Source organism: Sceloporus occidentalis, unplaced genomic scaffold (genome assembly GCF_023333645.1).
Source record: "Sceloporus occidentalis isolate IW3139 unplaced genomic scaffold, rSceOcc1.0.p SCAF_41, whole genome shotgun sequence".
Classification (NCBI taxonomy): domain Eukaryota; kingdom Metazoa; phylum Chordata; class Lepidosauria; order Squamata; family Phrynosomatidae; genus Sceloporus; species Sceloporus occidentalis.
In genome coordinates, this window is record NW_028317021.1 from 9,044,745 (window position 1) to 9,066,573 (window position 21,829).

Below are 21,829 nucleotides of genomic sequence, written 5' to 3' on the forward strand. Positions count from 1 at the left end.
TGGTTTTCTTCCCTTCAACCCCTTTTTTTTGGGGGGGGGGGGTCTTCAGAGGATAAGAATTAGGGGGGGATAAGAAAGAGACAGATGGAGAAAAGGAAAGGGAAAATAGCGGGGAGAAGGAAAGAAAGGACCCCTCCCAAATTGGGGAGAGAAGGGGCCTATTTGGAAGACTATTAGGCTTCTCCTCGGGCCTTTGCTGCTCCCTTGTGGACCATTAAGGAACAGCAAGGAAGGGAGCATTTAATTTAATTTTAATTGCTTAAAATTAAATTTAAAATATAATATAATATATAAAATAATATCATAGAAGATCAATTTAAAAATAAAATAAAAAATAAACAAATTGTTAAAATAATAAATAAATAAATAATAAATAAACTATTAAAATAAGATTGAAATAATATAAAATATAAAATAAAATATAAAATAATATCAGAGAGATCAATTTAAAAATAAAAAATAAAAAATAGAAATGAAGAAAAATAAAATAAACAAATAAAAATAAATTGTTTTTATAAAATAAAAACAGAAAATAAATAAATAGTAAATAATAATATAACATTATAAATATAAAATATAATAAAAATATAAAATATAATAAAATATATAAATGAAAAAGAAAAATATAATAAAATAATATAAAATATAAAACAATGAATTAAATAAAAATATAAATATATAAAATAATATAAAATATAAAATTAAACAAAAATATACTATAATTAATATAAAATAATATAAAATATAAAATATAAAATTAAATAAAAATAAAAATAACATAATATAAAGTTTTAAAAATAAATTAAATTAAAAATATAATATAAAATATGAAATATAAAATTAAATATAAATTAAATTCAATTGAATTAAAAACATAAAATAAAATAATATAAAATATGACACATAAAATTAAATATAAAAAATTCAATTGAATTAAAATATAACATTAAATATACAAATTATAAAAATAAAATATACAAAATAAAATATTATACACACACACACAAATATATACACATTTTAATATTATATATTTATAATTTAATAATAATTTTGAAATAAAAATGTAAAATAAAATAAATAATTAATAATAAAAATAAAAACAAATAAAGATGAGTCAAGTTTGCAAAAGTTATATAGATGTTTAACGTTTTATAATTCCATTAATAAACCTCCTTTATTCTTCACTTGTGTTTTTAAGGGTCCAATCGGAGCAAAAACCTTCGCAAAAGGAAACCTGGCGTTTTTGCAAATTCTGTCTCCTTTTAGGGCAAAAACATCCCAATTTGGGGAACATTTTTGGGGAATGGAGTCATCTATTTTGAAAAGGCGTTGCTTTCTTCCAATGGAGACACTGACTCAGCTCCAGTTTCATTTTCCAGGGAGATATATACATACATACATATACACACACACACACACACACACACACACACTATATGTGTGTGTGTGTGTGTGTATTGTGTGTGTGTCTGTGTACATACTATTTGTGTGTATATATATATATATAATGTGTGTGTGTCTGCGTATATAGATAGATATAGATATATTAACCATTCATATTATTATTATTATTATTATTATTAATGTTATTTCCAAAGGTGACTCATGATTGTATTTATTATTGTTATTGTTATTGTTATTCTATTTTTTAAAGCAGGCTCACGATCGTAGTTCATGCCATTATTATTATTATTATTATTATTATTGGGTGAACTTCAATCACGATGAACCAAATTCAAAAAAATTAATATAATAATAATAATAATAATAATACAATATAATAATGAATGTAATATAATAATAATAATAAGATGATGATGATGATGATGATGATGATGATGATGATGGTATGAACTGGTCATGAGACATCTTGGAAGAAATATTAATAATAATAATAATGAGTGACGCTGAAATAATAATAAAAATAATAATAATAATGAGTCGCCTTGGAATAATAATAATAATAATAGTATGAACTGGTCATGAGACATCATGGAAGAAATATAAAAATAATATTAATAATAATAACTACAATCATGAGTCACCTTGGAATAATAATAATAATAATAATAATAAGACATCTTGGAACAATATAATAATATTAATACTACTACTAATAATAATAGTCATGAGTAACCTTGGAATAATAATAATAATAATAATAATATATTTTTAGCTCGCAAATTAATTTTATTTAAATCTTATTTAGATTTATTCCAATATACTTCGCGCCAGAGATTTAAAAACTAAGGTTTTTACATTCAATACAAAGTCCGCCATTTTGGCATTTTTTGGCGTCCAATCCGCGAAAGCCGAATTTTTTCCTAAATTAGCGATGGTCATATTATTTTCATCCGGAAACATTGTTTATTTATATACATGTAGATTATATTTATTTATTCCACATAAAACAACATATTTTAAAAAATTAAATTTAACTTGGGGAGGAAATTTAATTTAATCAAATTTAATCAAATTTAATTAAATTTAATTTAATCAAAGATGGCTCCCATCCTAATGAGAATCGTAATTAATAATAAAATAAAAAATAAAATAAAACAAAAATAATAAAATAAAAAAATAATAAAAAATAATAAAATAAAACAAAAATGATAAAATAAAGCAAAAATAATAATAAAATTAAATAAAAAATAAAATAAAAATAATAGAATAATAAAATAAAACAAAATAATAATATTAAAATAATAAAATAAAATAAAGCAAAAATAATGAAAAATAAAATAAATAAAATAAAAAATAAAAATAAAGAAAAATTTAAATTAGAAAATAAAACAGAATAATAACAAAATAATAAATTAAATAAAGCAAATATAATAATAAAATAAAATAATAAAACAAAAATAAAAATAAAGAAAAGAGAAACAAAAATAAAATAAAATAATAAATTGCAATTCTTGGATCAAGTAATTTTTCCACTGAGAAGTGTAATTTTGATTAATAATATTAAAAAATAACATATAATAATAATAATAAGATAAAACAAAAATAAAGAAATAAGAAACAAAAATGAAATAACAGAAAAAAATATTACTTCATTCCAATTAGCGTTGGATCAGTAGCCAATTATATATTTTTTAATCGTCAACTACAAATAAAAATAACTAAAAATAAAACAATAAATGAAGGATAAAAATGTAAATTATAAACATAATATATCTAATTTTTCCTGGAAAATATATCTATAATAAGGAACAGCCAGATATCGATGAGAATATCAATATTGGAGAGACGATCAATTCTAAAATGAAATAAATCCAGAAAATAAAACAAGTTTATAAAATAAAAAATAAAACAAAATGAAAATAAAAAATAAAAATAACAAAAATAATTTTATAAAATAAAAAAATGAAAAATAAAAATAAACAAAAAGAAAAAATTGTAAAATAAAAAAACAAAATGAATTGTAAAATAAAAAAAACAAAATGAAAATAAAAAATAAACAAAAATAAAATAATTTTATACAATAAAATAATAAATAAAAATAATAAATTAAAAATTAAAAATAAACAAAAATAAAAATAATTTTATGAAATAAAAGATAAAACAAAATGAAAATAAAAAATAAAAATAAATTGAAAAATGAAAAATAAAATTTAAATTGCAAACATAATATATCTATTTTCCTTCAAATCAATATAAGAAACAAAATCAATTCAAATTGTAAACAAATATATATATATATATATATATATGTATGTATAAATTATTTTTGAAAAGTACAACTTTTCTGACTTATGTCGCTAATTTATTATGTTATATTCCATTAATCTCAAAAAAATATTTGTGCGCATATCCAAAAGATTATAATTTTTACAATCCCTTTTTCCCCCAATAATGTGAATATAAATCAATAATCGCTTGATCATTTTCAATGTACAAAACTCCAATAAAATCCTTTATCAGATGAAAATCTGGACTCATAATTTAATACGATAATTTTTTAATTATATCTCGCCTCTCCCAGAAGGATCAATTTATTAAATTAATTAAATTATATAAATTATTAATTAAATTTAATTATTAATTAAATTTATTATTTGCTGTCAAATAAGAGGGGGGAAATAATAAAAATTAAATTAATAATTTATTATTAATGTAATGTTATTAATATAGATTATAAATTACTAATATATATTAATACAATATTATTTCCCGTTTTAGTCTACTTAATAATTAAATTAATTACAGTAAATTAAATTATTAATTAATTTATATATTTATTTATTTAACATTTATTTAATTTAAGATTTAATTAAATTATTTAACTAATTATTTCCACCTTTCTTTGCAGTCATTTACTTTCTTTCTTGAGAGCAGAAAGGGGGGGGGAATTAATTTAATTAATAATTAAATAATTTAATTAATAATTAATTTAAATTAAAATAATAACTTAATTTACTGCAGTTAGTTTATTAATTTAATGAATAATTAAATTAATTTACATTAATTTTAATTTTAATTATTAATTTAATTTATTATCCCCTCTCCTCTTTTTTTGTCAAGAGGGGAAAATAATAATTAAATTAGTAAATTAATTAAATTATTAATTTAATTAATAATTAAATTAATAAATTAATTAAATTAATAAATCGATCCTTCTGGGTGAGAAACTTATCCCAATTCGATTCTAATTGACAACCTAGAAATAAATACGCCATAAATACGTATCGGATCGTCCTAATTCCGAAAATCAAGGCATCGCGAAGGAAGCAGGAAATTAATGGCAGATCGATAATTATTAGAATAAACTAAATAACGAGGCAAGTCCAAATCGTCAGGCGCTAATAACAAATAACGAGGGAAAAAAATAACGAGAGGATTCATTGGTCCATCTTGTGCAGCCTCGGGTCGCTATTTCTAAAACGGCGTTAAAAGCAGACTCCATGATGGCGCTTTGGATTTATACAATGGAAACGGACACATGGCGCGGTGGAACGGCATGGCGCAGTGCATCCAGCGACCCACAGAGAAACGTGTGGAGATGGTGGAGCGACGCACCACGTTGCGTGGGAAACACGTTGGGGGGTCATTCTTCGTTGGCGGCGCTCATCCCTCGTACTTCGCCCTGGTTACGTAACTGTGTGATAAAGAGAATTAAAAGAGATACAGACAATTAAAACAAAAATTCATTAGTTTAATTCGTAATTTATCTCTATCTGAATAATTGAAGGATAAAAATCACAAAAAAATAAAATAAATATAAATAAAAACAAGCAAATAAATAAATTAAGAAATAAAATGAAAATAAAAATGAGCAAATAAATAAATTAAGAAATAAAATAAAATCAATAATATTTGCATGACCCAAAGAAACAGTACTGAATAATTTAAGGATAAAAATCAGAGAAAAATAAAATGAAATAAAATAAAATGAATAAATAAATAAATAAAAATAAGCAAATAAATAAATACATAATAAAAATAAAATAAATCATATTTGCATGACCAAAAGAAACCATACTGAATAACTGAAGGATAAAAAATTGTTAATAAATAAATAAATAAATAAATAAATAGTTCAAAAATAATAAACAAACCAAAAATATATAAAATGAAAATTAAAAAAATATATATAACATTTTTATGACCCAAATTAGACAAAACTAATTTCTATTTTATTTTATGTTTTATTTTTATTTTAAAATATATATAAATAAATAAAAAGAGAATATTTGCCATTTTATTTTTTATTATTTTTTAAAATAGAAAATAAAAAATAAAAATTAGAAAATAAAATAATAAATAAAAATTTTAAATTAAATAAATTTAATAATTTTATAACAGAAAATAAACTAAAATAATCAAAATATATAAAATAAACAATAAATTATGTATATAAAAAAAGAATATTTTTATTTTATTTTAGTATCTATTTTTACAATAGAAAATAAAATAAATAAAAATTAATTAATATAAAAAATTAAATTGTTAAAAATAATTTTAAAATAGAAAAAGAAAATAAAACAATTAATAATTAATAATCAATTAATTAAAAAAATTAATTAAATAGAAAATAAAACAAAATACAATAAAATATAAGTATACAAATAAATACATAAATACATTATATTTTCTATTTTATTTTATCTATTTTTAAAATTGAAAATAAAATAAAATATAAAATAAAATAATAAATAAAAATTAATTAATATAAAAATTAAATTAAAAATAATTTTTATAATAGAAAATTAAATTCAATTAAATTAAAAAAATAAAAACTATGCCTGAATAAATGGAAGGGAAAAAAACGAAGGTGAAATAAGAGTCATCCTGCTTGAAAATGGCCGCCCTGCATGCTTTTTTTGCGCAACCCCTCCGCCAACGCTCCACTTACGCATCTCCGTTTTTTATTTTTGCATCTGAACCTAATGGGAGACCGCTCTAGACGTCCGCTGCCAAAGTCCCCCGGACGGCACCCTTCTTACGTATCTATGGTGCAAAAGCGAAGATGGTCAGTGTGCTGCGTCGTCGTCGTCAGCGGCGGGGTTAGTTGGGATGCGAGGTTAACCTCCGTGTGCAGGGTTAGTAATTTCGTACCCAATGAAAACAAAAATGGAGAGAAGGCCTCTCTAGGAATCTGTAGGTACTCCAATTTCTATGGTCGATCTGGAGGGCCTACGAATGCCTAGAGAGGTGGCTCTATAGGACTCTCTTGGTCCTCCAATTCAACTCTATGGTCAACCTCTGCATGAGTACCATAGAGTTGAACTAGAGGACCTACATGTTGAATATAGTTTCGGACAGACGAAGGAAGGAATGAAGAAAATGGCAGATGAAGAAGAAGAGCGGAGACGAAAGAGAAAGACGGAGGTATATATAAATAATAATAATAAAATCATTATATATATGATTATTATTATTATTATTATTTCTCATCATATTTATCATCAATAATAATTCTAATAAAATCAATAATAATAAAATCATATATAATGATTTTATTATTATTACTATTTATTATTATTATTATTATTAACCTTTATTTATAAAGCGCTGTAAATTTACACAGCGCTCTACATACAATCTTTTTAATTGGACGGTTCCCTGCCCTGAGGCTTACAATCTAAAAAGACATGACACAAAAGGAGAAGGGAGTGGTGGTGGGGAAGAGGCCTCTCTAGTAGGATAATACATATAAAATACATAGCAATACAGGAAATGATTCAATAAAACAGACAACAAAAGAACATCAAATAGCAAGTGACAATTATGCAATGCCTGGGAATGCTGCCCTGAACAGGATGGTCTTCAACTCCGTTTTGAAACTGGATAAAGAAGTGATGGCCCTTGCTCACAGGGGAAGAAGGTTCCAGGAGTGAGGGGCAGCAAGTGAAAAGGGGCGAATCCGGGATGGGGCAGAGGAAATCCTGGGCTGGGACAGCAGACCTTGACTACCAGAACGGAGGGCCCTGGTGGGAAGGTGAGGAGAAAGAAGGTCTGATAAGTAAGGAGGGGCGAGCCCATGGAGGGCTTTAAACGTCAACAGCAGGAGCTTGTACTGAATGTGGAAAGGGAGGGGGAGCCAGTGAAGGGATGCCAACACAGGAGAGATATGGTCAGAGCGGTGGGCGGATGTGATAATGCGTGCAGCTGAATGCTGGACAGAGATTAAAGGACGGAGGTGAGAAAGAGGAAGCCCAGCCAGAAGGATGTTACAGTAATCAAGTCGTGAGACCACTAGGGCATGGACCAGAATCTTGGCAGTAGAGGCGGAGAGATATGGTCGGATTTTGGCAATATTGTACAAAAAGAATCTACAACCCTTGGCTGTGGCCTGGATCTGAGGGATACACGACAGATAAAGATAAAACCAAGACTGCAGGCTTGCTGGACTGGTTGAATAGAAATGTTGTCCACAGAAACAGAAAAGGAGTGTTGAAGGGTGGACTTAGGAGGAAAGACAAGAAGCTCCGTCTTGGACATGTTGAGCTTCAAATGCCGATGGCTCATCCACTGCAAGACAGCTGTGAGACAAGACGAGACTTGCTGTTCAAGCCTTGGAGAAAGGTCGGGGGTGTCATCGGCATACATCGGCATTATTTATATATTTATAATTTTAAAATAACTTCTATATATTATTTATAACTAATAAATTATAGCAATAATGATAATTATAATAATATTAATTTATTACAACTGTTAATTTTATTATTAATAATATTTTATGTGTTGTTTATAAATAATTTAGAATAGTACAGTAACGATAATAAATTCATCTATAAATAAATCATTTACTTAATAGAATAGAATAATAGAATATTATAACTATTAATTATAATAATTATTATTATTTCTATACTTTTAAATAATATTTTATATATTATATACATATTATTTATATATATATAAATAATATATATATGTGTGTGTGTGTGTTTAAATCGGTATTTATAATCACATTTCTAGTATAGAATGTTTATATAATAATAATTTCTATATTTATATAATATAATTATATACAATTATATAAATAAATTTATAAAATTTTATATAATTTTATATAAATAATATATTTAAATATAAATTTAAATGTATATATTTATGTAATAATAATATTTTATATTGCTATTATATAAATGTATATAATTATATGTATTTAAATAATATTAATATATTAAAATATAAATTAAATACACACACACACACACACACACAATATTTATATAATAATAAGCATTATGAAGCATTGGTATTTGCTGGAAAATATACCCGGATACAAAAACAGACCGATGTTCGCTTACAGACGCACTCAAAACATCAAGAATATACTAGCACGGGCAGACTTTGATTGTCCAGTTGTACAAAAAAGTCTGACAGTCAAGGGACATTACATCTGTGGACATTGCTCAGTATGTAGACACAGCAGTAATTTGAAACATTTTGTTAATACTGCTGATGGTAAAAGCTATGAATTGTACAAATTCTTTACCTGTGCGAGCAAAAATGTCATATCCATAATTGAATGCCCTTATAAACTAATCTATGTGGGTATGACCAGCAGAGAGATAAGGACCCGAATTATTGAACACAGAAGTTGTATCAAAAATTGAAAATTGGAAGCCCCAATGGTTAAACACTTTGTAGAGGAACATCACACTTTTGATTCATTCAAATTCTGGTGCATAGATGGGATATCTAATATGAAAAACATAAAACAATTACAAGTATTAGAACTCAAATGGATCCATTGGTTGAATTCTGAATCCCCGGGGGGGTTAAATGAAAATGTGAATTGGTTGGTTTGAGTATTTTTATATCTGTGTCCTATTTTCTTTGTGTTCTGACATTATGAAGCATTGGTATTTGCTGGAAAATATACCTGGATACAAAAACAGACCGATGTTCGCTTACAGACGCACTCAAAACATCAAGAATATACTAGTACAGGCAGACTTTGATTGTCCAGGCTTGGGCCCAGGGTACTTGGAGGACCGCCTCTCCCCATATAATCCGCCCCGCACTCTCAGGTCGGCCGGGAAGCAATTGCTGACAGTTCCAGCTACGAAATACTCTGTGACTGCACAACGGGCATTTTCCAGCTCAGCCCCACAGCTCTGGAACTCCCTTCCCGGTGAGCTCCGCTTGGTCACCTCCCTTGACTCATTCAGGAAGAGGCTAAAAACCTTCCTCTTCCAACAGGCTTTCCCCCAGACAATGTAACATCTGCTCTCTCCCCGATGTATTGTTGCACCTGCACTTTATGCTAGCCACTGTTGTGCTTTTAATTTTGTAATTTTTTATCCTGTTTTTAACTTGTTTTATTGCATTGTTTGCGCTTTTATATATGAATACTGTTGTAAAATTTGTACACTGTTGTACTTGCTGTAACCCGCTTTGATCTGCAAAGGAAAAGCGGGATACAAATAAACAGTTTATTTTATTTATGGTTCCCGATATTGGATCTGTAAGGGTTGATGGTACAGGGGAAGTATTTCCTTTAAAATTTAGTATTCAGATGGGATATTTGATACACAACCACAAATACGGGAACTCAAACGAACTCAGGGATGGGTATTTTAATCCACGCTGACCTCATGTGTGATGGTGATTTTCAGATTCATATTGTTACTCCACACAATATGATTTTTCCTTGAGTTTTAGCAGGATTATGCTCATTACCAGCACAGCTGGTTATATAAGACACTTTGAGAGCAGTTCAAGCTCATTGCAGCTTTTGAATTCAGCAAAGTTATATTGTGTGCTAAGGAGTTATCATACTTTTTATATTTTAAACATTGGCAGGCCACTGAACTTCTTCGAAACGCGTCTGGCCTTTGGTTTTTATTATTATTATAATTGATATAATTTTTCTAATTGCCAAGAAAAAAGTTTTTTTTCTCTCTACCGTTTCTATTGTTTTATTGGCTTTTCTCCAGGGTTTAGTTTCTCTGGTACTGAATTTTGGATATTTTATTCACCCTTAGCATTTATAGATCTTCCAGTGGGGTAATAATGGAGCCCTGGTGGCGCAGGGGTTAAATGCCTGTACTGCAGCCATTCTCTCAAGACCACAAGGTTGCGAGTTCAAGACCAGCAAAAGGGCCCAAGCTCGACTCAGGCTTGCATCCTTCCGAGGTCGCTAAAATGAGTACCCAGACTGTTGGGGGCAAATTAGCTTACTTGCTAATTAGCTTACTTGCTGTTCACCGCTATGATCTTTGGAATAGCAGTATATAAATAAAACAAAAAATTTTTTACCCTTTTAGATACTATATTGTTTTTTTGCTCCAGGGTGCTGTTATTCCCTTACAGTTTTTGCCAGAATCCTTCGATTGTTTTGTATAATTATATATATTACATTTATATAATATTAATATATTTATAATATTATATAATACAAATATATATAATATGTATATTTTATATATATACATACATATATATATATATAAAAATATGTAAACATATAAATAAAAATATATAAATAGGAGGGAGTGAAATACAATAAATATATATATATATAAGTAAAATAAACGTAATATATATATATATATATTATAAAATAAAATATGTAAATATTTAAATAAAATATAAATAACATAAATTTTAATAATTTAATAATAATAATAATAATAATAATAATAAATATAGTTAATATAATCTTCCAATGTCAGAACCAAAGCAGCTTATAATAATATTAATTCGGGGGTTCAGCGAAAACGGGGGTTCGAGTCTCACCGCTTCCAGCTCCCTTTGGGTCTCGTCCTCCATCCTCCGAATGTCTTCCATCGTCAGGTCAATCCATTTGTCCATCCAACAGAAAAGCTGGCGGTGGAAGTTGGTGAAGATCCTCTTTTCTTGCTAAAATCATATAAATAAAATAAGAAAATAAATAAATAATAAATAATAAATAATAAATAAAATATAAAATAAATTAAATTGTAAAATAATAAAATATAAAATAAAAAATAAATTAAAAATAAAACAATAAATAATAAATAATAAAAATAAAAATAAAATAATTTAAATTGCAAAAATAAAACAATTAAATAAGAAATGATAAATAAAAATTAAAAATTAAAAATTAAAATTGTAAAAAAACAAAATAAATAATAAATAAAACAGAAATAATAAATAAAAAATAAAATTAAAAAATAAAATTGCAAAAATAAAACAAATAAAACAAAAAAGAATAAATAACAAACAAAAAATAATAAATAAATATAAAATAAAATAATTTAAATTGCAAAAACAAAACAATTAAATAATAAATGAAAAATGAAAAATAAAATAAAAATTAAAAAATTAAAAATTAAATTGTAAAAATAAAACAAAATAATTTAAATTGCAACAATAAAACAATAAACAATAAATAATAAATAAATAATAAATAAATATAAAATATAAAATAAAAAATTTAAATTCTAAAAATAAAACAAAAAAGAATGAATAAAAACATGGTGTGGCGATATATATCTATATATCCATATTTATGGATGTTTCAACGGGCTGACCTTCTCGATGAAGTTCTCTATCTTGTTCTGGAGTCCCCACCATTTGAACTTGACGGTCACCAGTTTGTAGGCGCACATTTTCGGACATTCGTCGTTCGCCACCAGCTCTTTCTATTGGCGCAAAAGAATAAAATGGATAAAACTATTATTGTTCCAAAATCATGTTTCGATCTATTTTATAGTATAAATACATTTTTTCCATTATATTATATTATACTAATTTTATTTATAAATATTTTATAAAAGTTGATATATTATTTTATATTATTTTTTTATTTTAAATATTTTTATATATTTTATATATTTTATGTTCGTATTTATCTTTTAAATTTTTTAATTTATAAATATATTGTGTATATATAGATATTAACATATATATATTAACATTATATTATATTATATTATATTTTTTTTGTTTATTTATTTTATATATTTAGATACTTAAATGTTTTATTCATATATTTCAATGCACAATATATATTTATATTTATTTTATTTATAAATCTTTTATATCTTTATTTTAAATTTATATATTTATATAACTTATATAACTTATTTTGTATATTCATATTTATTTGATTTATAAATGTTTTATAAATGATTTACAATATATATTTATTTTATATATTCATTGACAACTATTAATATATATTTTCATATATTTATACATTTCTTTAATTTAAAAATGTTTTACAAATGTTTTAAATATTTATACTACATTTTTATATTCATTGACAACTATTAATATATTTTGTTTATATATTTATTTTTATATATTTTATTTCATATATTTATACATTTCGTTTATTTATAAATGTTTTATAAATTATATTATTTTTATTTTATATATTTATATATTTTATTTACATATTTTCCGCCTATTAGAATACATATATATATATATATCAGTTTATATATTTGTTTTATTTATAAATATTTTATAAAAGTTTATATATTTATATTATATTTTATTTTATATATTTATATATTTTATTTATAAATCCCATAAATAGATTTTTATTTTATATATTATTTATATATTTAACTGCTTCCTATTTATATATATATTTTTTATATTTATATTTACATATTTAATTTTTATTTTATACATTATTTATATATTTTGCTGCTGCCTATTTACATATCTATATATATTTACATATTTAATAATAATAATAATTTGTTCTATTTATATACCGCTATTCCAAAGATCATAGCGGTGAACAGCAAGTAAGCTAATTAGCAAGTAATTTAATTTTATATATTTGATAAATATTCCTAATTTTATATATATATATATATATATATATATTTCATTTTTTATATTTATATATTACATTTTATATATTTCCTTTATTTATAAATATATTTTATATATTATTTATATATTTGACATATATATATATATATATAATTTTTTATATTTACTTTCTTTTAAATATTTTATATATTATTTATTATTTTATTTATATATATATATATATATATATATATATATATATATATATATATATAAAAATTAATTACTTACTTTCCAGTCAGGTCCCAAAGGACCCCGCTTGGTCTTGACCGACTGGAATAAGGCCGGGTCTTCATCTGCTTTGTAGTCCTGGGGAAATCACATATGATCAATAGATAATCAATATTCAATCAATATTTAAAGATAATTATCAACGACAATATTTAAAGGCAATATTTTTATATCATTTATATCAAAACTTATAATAGGAAATAAATAAATAATAAAATAAAATGAATAAATGAAATAATATGAAATGAAATACAAAACATAAAAGAAATACCTGTAATAAAATGAAGTGAAATATAAATAATAAAATGAAATGAAATACAAAACATAAACGAATAAATAAAATAAATAATAAAATGAAGTGAAATATAAATAATAAAATAAATAATAAAATGAAATAAATACAAAACATAAAAGAAATAATAAAATAAATAATAAAATGAAATACCGCTTTGCTCACCAGAAAAGCGGTATACAAATAAAGCTTTATTATTATTATTATTATTATTATTAAATTAATAAAATAAATAATAAAATTAAATAGAAAATACATAATAACACAAAATATAAAATTAAAAATTAAATAAAAATAAAAACAAAACAATAAAATTAAATAAAATAAATCAGACAATATTTAAAGACTATGTTTAGACAATATCAAAATGATAATATTTAAGGACAACATTTGAAGAAAATATCAAGGACAATATCAATGAATTATTAAAAAATTAAAATTTAAAAAAAACAACAAAATAAAATAAGAGATAAAACAAGAAATAAAATAACAAATATCAGACAATATTTAAAGACAATACACAAATATATAAAGATAATATTTATAAATAAAATAATAATAATAATAATAATAACAATAATCACTTTATTTATATACCGCCCTTCGAAACATCAGGGCGGTTTACAGCAATAAAACTACATTCAATACAATACAATTTACAATTTAAAAACAATACAATTAAAACAATAAAAGAACTTGTGCCAAATCGTAAGTTGCTAACAGAGGGAGGAGGGCTCTCTGGGGAAGTATCAGGGGTAAGCCTGTTTAAAAAAGAACGTTTTCAGCCCCTTCTTAAATTGAGCCAGGGAGGTTGCTGAACGGAGCTCGATGGGCAGCGAGTACCAGAGAGTAGGGGCCGAGGTGGAAAAGGCCCTTCTGGTGGTGTTGACTAATCTGGTCTCTGGAACTCTTAGCAGATGCTGCCCAGTAGATCTGAGTGTGTGGGGCGGATTGTACGGAGAGAGGCGGTCCTTTAAGTACTCTGGACCCAAGCCATTTAGGGCTTTATAGGTTATGACCAACACCTTGTATTGCGCCCGGAAGCGAATAGGCAGCCAATGTAGGTCTTTTAAGACCAGTGTTATATGACTGGTCCTAGGTGTATTAGTGACCAGTCTTGCTGCCATATTCTGCACCAATTGCAGCTTCCGGGTATGGTACAAGGGTTGCCCCATGTAGAGCGCTCTAGACAGGCCACGAGAGGAGAGATGCCATCCCCGGTCACTGCATCAGTCGGAGACATAGAGAAAATTATTTGGGTGTCATCAGCGTACTGATAACCCCGCGCCCCATGTCTCCGGATGATCTCTCCCAGCGGTTTCATGTAGATGTTAAAAAGCATGGGAGACAGAATGGCTCCTTGAGGGACCCCAGATGTTAGGGGTCTCCTGTCGGAGCACACGTCTCCCAGCTGCACCATCTGGAACCTCCCAGAGAGGTAGGACCGGAACCACTGGAGCGCAGTGCCCCCGACTCCCACCTCTGCCAGGCGCTCCAGAAGGATACCATGGTCGATGGTATCGAAAGCCGCTGAGATGTCTAAGAGCACTAGCAGGGACACGCTTCCCCTGTCAATGCCCAGACGGAGGTCATCGACCAAGGCGACCATGGCAGTCTCAACCCCGTAGCCCGCCCGAAAGCCGGTTTGAAATGGGTCTAGATAATCCGTTTCATCCAGGATCGATTGGAGCTGGATCGCAACCGCCCTCTCGATCACCTTACCCACAAATGGCAACAGCGATACAGGCCGATAATTATTATGCATCAGGGGGTCAAGGGAGGGCTTTTTTAATAAAGGTCTTACAAAATAAAATATAAAACAAATAAACAAGTAATAAAAAATAAAAAATAAATAAACAAGTAATAAAGTATTAATGTAATACAAAATATAAATAAAATAAACAAGTAAAGTATAATTGAAATACAAAATAAAATAAATAAAAAATGAAATAAATAAACAATAAAGGAAATATAAAATAAAAATAAAATATAGAATAATTAATTAATTAATTAATTATACCCCCGGTTCGACTTGGTTCCGGTCAGCAATGTCGATGTGGATGACCTCCACTCCTTTCCAGGCATTTGCGTCCAGTTTGTGGACCTGTAGGGAGGAAAAAGGAAACCCCACCTAAGGTCAGTTTCTCCGGTAAACGGCGCGCGTCCGAATTGATCAAGACCAGTGTTCGCCAAACTCACGTTCTCGGAGGTCCCCAAATCCGGCCGGTGCCATGTCTCTATTTTGATGAAGAAGTTGTCCTTCATGTATTCGTTCTGTCGGAATAAATAAATAAATAAATAATAACATAAATGAATAAATAAATATAATATTAATTAATTAATTAAATAGCATTTAAAATGTATTATTATTATTATTTTATATTTTATAATTACTATATTATTATTATTATTATTACTATTAATACCCTGCTCTTTTATTTAAAAGAGGGACCTTGAAACGGTGGTACATGCTCTGGTAACCTCTCGACTGGATTTCTGCAATGCGCTCTACATGGGGCAACCCTTGTACCAAACCCAGAAGCTACAATTGGTACAGAATATGGCAGCCAGACTGGTCACTGGTATACCCAGGGCCAGTCATATAACACCTGTACTTAAAGACCTGCATTGGCTGCCCATTCCCTTCCGGGCGCAATACAAGGTGTTGGTCATAACCTATAAAGCCCTACATGGCTTGGGCCCAGGATACCTTGAGGACCGCCTCTCCCCATACAATCCGTCCCACACACTCAGAACATCTGGGCAGCAGCTACTGAGGGTCCCAGGGGCAAGACTATCCTCCACTGCGAGGAGGACATTTGCCATCTCGGCCCCGACCCTCTGGAACACGCTGCCCATAGAGCTCCGCTCGGCCACCTCCCTGGCACAGTTCAGGAAGGAACTAAAAACCTTCCTGTTCAAGCAAGCATTCCCCGAAATAAGTCCTAGTTAGTCCCCCCCCCCTCTCTGACGGCAATGGTGAACTGGCTAGAAAGGTATTTTAATGTAATTTTAATGTATTCTTATTGTTATTGTATTGTATTTTGTGTTTGTTGATATGTTGTACACTGCCCTGATTGATAGAAGGGCGGTATAAAAATAAAGCTTTTATTTTTTTTTAATTAAATTAAAAAATTAATAAAATAAAATTAATAAAATAAAAATTAAATACCCTGCTCTTTTGTTAAAAAATTAATAAAATAAAAATTAAAAATTAATTTTAAAAAGATTAAAAATAAATCACAAAATAATAATATAGAAAATAAAATAAAATGTAAAACATTAAACATTAAAAATTAATAAATATATAAATAAATAAAAAGATAAAAATATTGTATTTTTAATAAAATAAAATGAAATAAAATGAAAAATTCAATTAACTAATAAAATAAAAATAAAAATAAATTATTATACTCACCGTTACAACTGTATACCAGAGATATATGTATATATGTATGTATATGTGTGTGTGTGTGTGTGTGTGTGTATAAGCATTAAAAATAAATCATAAATCATAAAATAATAAAGATATAAATATAAATGAAAAATAAAACATTAAAAATAAATCATAAATCATAAAATAATATATATAGAGAGAGAAATAAAAATAAAAAATAAAACATTAAAAATAAATATATAAATATAAATAAAAAAGAAAAATAAATCATAAATCATAAAATAAAAAAATATAAAAATATTGTATTTTTTAATAAAATAAAAATTAAATGAAATATTAAATTAAATTACCTAATAAAATTAAAATAAAATTATCATACTCACCGTTACAACTGGACACCAGGGAGATGTAGAGATGGATAGAAAGAGGAAGGAAAAAGGGAGAGAGAAAAGAAAAGAGTGAATAGAAGAGTCTCTCAATCACCAAAAATGCCTCTCTAGGAATCTCTAGGTCCTCCAGCGCAACTCTATGGTCAACATTTGCCAGACATTGAGGAGCTACAAATGCCTTGTGGAACGTCCTCTCTAGTTGACCATAGAGATGTTTGGTAGTTTTGAAGCTAATTATTGGGACCAGATTTATAATAATGATAATGATAATAATAATAATGTAATTATCAATGTATAATTAAGTATTTAAGTCAGGCACCAAAATAAAACAAAATTTTAAATAAATAGAATAAAATAATTAATTAAAATAGTAAATAATATATAATTAAATACAATAATAAATAATAAACAAAACAAAACAAAATAAAACATAATAATAAAATAAAATAATAATATATAAATAATAAATAATAAATAATTTAACTTAATTTAAATAATAAATGAAAACAAAATAAAAATTTTAAAAATAGAATAAAATAATTAAAAGTAAATAATAAATTAAATTAAATAAATAATAAACAAAACAAAATAAAATAATAAAATAAAATAAATAATAAATGAAATTACATTTAAATAATAAAAGAAAACAAAATAAAAATTTAAAAAGAATAAAATAATTAAATAAAAGTAAATAAATAAAATATAAAAATAGAATGAAATAATATAATAAATAATGAAATAAAATAAATAATAAATAATAAAATGAAATAATAAACAAATAAACAAATGAAAAAACAAAATGAAATAAAATAAATAAAATAAACAATATACAAAAACAGAGCTTAATTGTGGCGTCCCTTAGGGCGCCATCCTGTCCCCGATGTTATTTAACATCTGTATGAAGCCACTGGGAGAAATCATCTGTAGACATGGAGTGGGGTGTTATCAGTATGCTGATGACACCCAAATATACCCAGGTATATAACACCCAGGTGTTGGGCCGCAACCTCCAGTACTGGAGGTTCATGCTCCCCTCAAAGGACTGTGTTCGCAGCTTAGGGGTGCTTCTGGACTCGTTGCTTCAGATGAGAAATCAGGTGAATGCAACGGTCAAGAGTGCCTGTTATCAGCTCCGGCTGATACGTCAGCTGCGCCCTTTCCTGGAACGGGGGACCTCGAAACGGTAGTACATGCACTGGTAACCTCAAGACTTTTGCAATGCGCTCTACATGGGGCTACCCTTGTGCCTAGACCAGAAACTTCAACTGGTGCAGAATATGGCAGCCAGATTGATTACAGGAACAACTAGGAGTCACCTATATTGAAATCACTCCACTGGCTGCCTATTCGTTTCCGGCACAGTACAAGGTGTTGGTCATTACCTTTAAAGACCTCCATGGCTTGGGCCCAACCTACTTGAGGGATCGTCTCCTTCTGCATAATCCGCCTGTACCCTCAGATCCTCTGGGAGGAATTTGTTGCAGTCCACAAAGACCAGATTGATGGCAGCCTCCCAGAGGACTTTTTCCGCGATCACTCCCACTTTATGGAATGGCTGGCCGGCCGAGATCTGTCAAATTGCCAACCTAGAGAGCTTCAAGAAATATGTCAAGACGGATTTCTTCCGGCAGGCCTTCCCAGAATAGAACCTGGCCATGTAATGCTCCCCCCACAGACATATATAAGCGAAGACTGCCCACCGTTATTTTATTATCAAATAAAAGCGGTATACAAATAAAATAAATAAATTATCGTATTATTGTTTTTAGATTTTATCGTTTGTAATTTTAATGGATATAATTGTTTAATCCTTTTTTAAGGGGGGGAATTATATATATTGCATTTTTTAAAGGTTGTACGCTACTTTGATTGTGGAAACAAAAAGCGGGATATAAATTAAAATTTTATTTAAAGTTTTATTATTTATAAAAGAAATAAAATATAAAAAATAAAATAATAAAATATTAAATAATATAATAAAATAATATAATAATAAATAAAATAAAAAATATAAAAAATAGAATAAAATAATAAAATAAAATAATAAACAATAAATAAAACAAAAATATAAAATAATAAAATAAAATACAATAAATAATAAATAAAACAAAATACAAAAAATAGAATTAAGTAATTAAAAACAATAAACAATAAATGAAACGAAATAAAAAATAAAACCGAATCAAATTTAAAATTAAACAGAAAACAATAACAGAAAACAGAACCAAAAACTTGAGAAAAAGACAAATATCTCCAGGAGCGAAAAACCACAGCGAAGACAGCGGCACACGACGCAGAAACTCACCCGTCCGGCAGTAAGGATAGGCGTTCCAGGCCTTTTCGTGGAAGACCAGCGATCCCTCCGGCGCAAACATCCGCACGAATCCGGGGACTTTGCTGCGGAGGATAAAGAGATTCAAACATATCATAGAGTTGCCCTGGAGGACCCAGAGATTCCTAGAGAGGACACTCCACTAGGCCTTTGTAGCCCCTCCTATGCATCTCTATGGTCAGTGTCTGATATATGTTGACCATATTGTTTCCCTGGAGGACCTAGAGGTTCCTAGAGAGAACACTCGACTAGGCCTTTGTAGCTCCTCCAATGCAACTCTATAGTCAACCTTTGACCACAGAGTTGTGATGGAGGTCCCAGAGATTCCTAGAGAGGCCTTCCTACCTCTTAAGGTGGTAGACCTTGTGCGTGTATTGCCCGCATTCGCCGTCCTTTTCGTAAGGCTCGTTCGTCAGGACCTGGATCCCTTCACCACCGCCGGTTTCATTCTTGCTTGCCTCCGCCACCGAATAGAGCTGGCCCACCTGGTACTAAGGGGAGACGCGAAAAGCGAGAGGAGTCGCGGTGGGGATGGCGAATACGGAAATCGTGTTGCGCGGAATAGGAAGGAAGGGAGGACTTACCTCTTGGACAGAGCAAGGGAGGACCACCCGGCTGGAAAACAAAATGGCAGACGGAGAGGGAGAGCGTTGAGAGCGCCGTCACGGAAAACAAAACTCTATGGTCGATGACTCCAAGTCCCATCATCCCTAGTTATAGACTTAGACTCCAAGTCCCATCATCCCTTATTATGGACACCAACTCCCAACATCCCCAATTAGAGACAGACTCCAACTCCCATCATCCCTAGAGACTTAGACTCCAACTCCCATCATCCCTAATTAGAGACTCCAAGTCCCATCATACCTTATTATGTACACCAACTCCCATCATCCCCAACTAGACTTAGACTCCAACTCCCATCATCCCTTATTATGGACTCCAACTCCCATCACCCCTAATTATAGACTCCAACTCCCATCATCCCTGGCTATGAACTTAGACTCCAACTCCCACCATCCCTAATTATAGACTCCAACTCCCATCATCCCTGGCTATGAACTTAGACTCCAACTCCCATCATACCTAGTTATAGACTAAGATTCCAACTCCCATCATCCCTAACCCTAACTCTGTCTCCCATTATCCCTAACTATAGACTCAGACCAAACCATCAACCCCTCAAACCCCCCAAAATAGACTCACAATTCTTTAATGAGCACCATTTTCTCCTCCTCTGGGGGCTGCCAGAAAAAAAAGGGCAGTGCGCATGCGCACACCGGCAATGGCCGTCTTGCCCAGAGCCACTTCCGGGACGGGCGTTTCCCCTGCTATGACGTCATCGCCTCCTCCAATGGCAGCCCAGATTCGTTCCCTTCGTCCCGCCTCTTTCAAAGCATCACGACCATAGAGTTTTTAAGCCCTAGAGCGAACATAGAGATAGGAAGAAAGTTTAGAAATATTCATGGGAGGAAACTTCCGGGTTGGTTTTCATTTCCAAATAAGTAAATCAAAAGCGGTGATCATAGATCAAGTATTGTGTAGATCCCTTTGACAATAGCAATGTCAGGTCTCAGTGACGCAACTTCCGGTCTGGACCGGAAGTGGGCCCGTATTCGGCGTAACCCATTTATTGTTAGTCCTCTCATTGTCGGGGCTGCGTTATGTCTTATTGAGCCCTCGCTGAGGCGCGAAGGATTGTATATCCCATCATCCCCATCGAGGATGTGTGCCTCAAACACCCTTTCTTTTAGTCGTTCTCGACGCCCCACCACAGAGACCAGGCCTAGAGCGTCCCCACGCAAGAATGCAGTTGTCATACATATAGGGGGGAAGTACCCTCACACTCTTGTCAGTCCCCCCCCCCCCCAATTTGGCCCTGTGCTATGGAGGGTCCCCTTGCAAGTAGT

At 28.9% G+C, this 21,829-nt stretch overlaps 1 protein-coding gene across 1 annotated transcript; it reads right to left on the bottom strand.

Annotated features, from left to right (window-relative positions):
- Nucleotides 1-4,184: 4,184 nt before the first annotated feature.
- LOC149290138 (phosphatidylinositol transfer protein beta isoform-like) lies at nt 4,185-21,366 on the bottom strand. Its single transcript, XM_089489782.1, has 12 exons — nt 21,126-21,366; nt 20,504-20,534; nt 20,265-20,410; nt 19,893-19,984; nt 17,582-17,589; nt 16,001-16,075; nt 15,822-15,905; nt 13,510-13,587; nt 11,979-12,089; nt 11,203-11,325; nt 6,359-6,453; nt 4,185-5,101 (listed from the first exon to the last, which is right to left on the bottom strand). The coding sequence occupies exons 1-11, from the start codon at nt 21,143-21,145 to the stop codon at nt 6,406-6,408; spliced, it is 816 nt and encodes a 271-aa protein (XP_089345908.1). The 5' UTR covers nt 21,146-21,366; the 3' UTR covers nt 4,185-5,101; nt 6,359-6,405.
- Nucleotides 21,367-21,829: the final 463 nt, after the last annotated feature.

Excerpts from the sequence above, each read along its gene's own strand:
- LOC149290138 (XM_089489782.1), bottom strand. The coding sequence starts at position 21,145 with ATGGTGCTCATTAAAGAATT. Across the intron at positions 20,535-21,125 it reads ATGGTGCTCATTAAAGAATT|CCGGGTGGTCCTCCCTTGCT; the intron begins GTGAGTCTATTT and ends TTTGTTTTCCAG. Across the intron at positions 11,326-11,978 it reads TAGAGAACTTCATCGAGAAG|CAAGAAAAGAGGATCTTCAC; the intron begins GTCAGCCCGTTG and ends ATATGATTTTAG.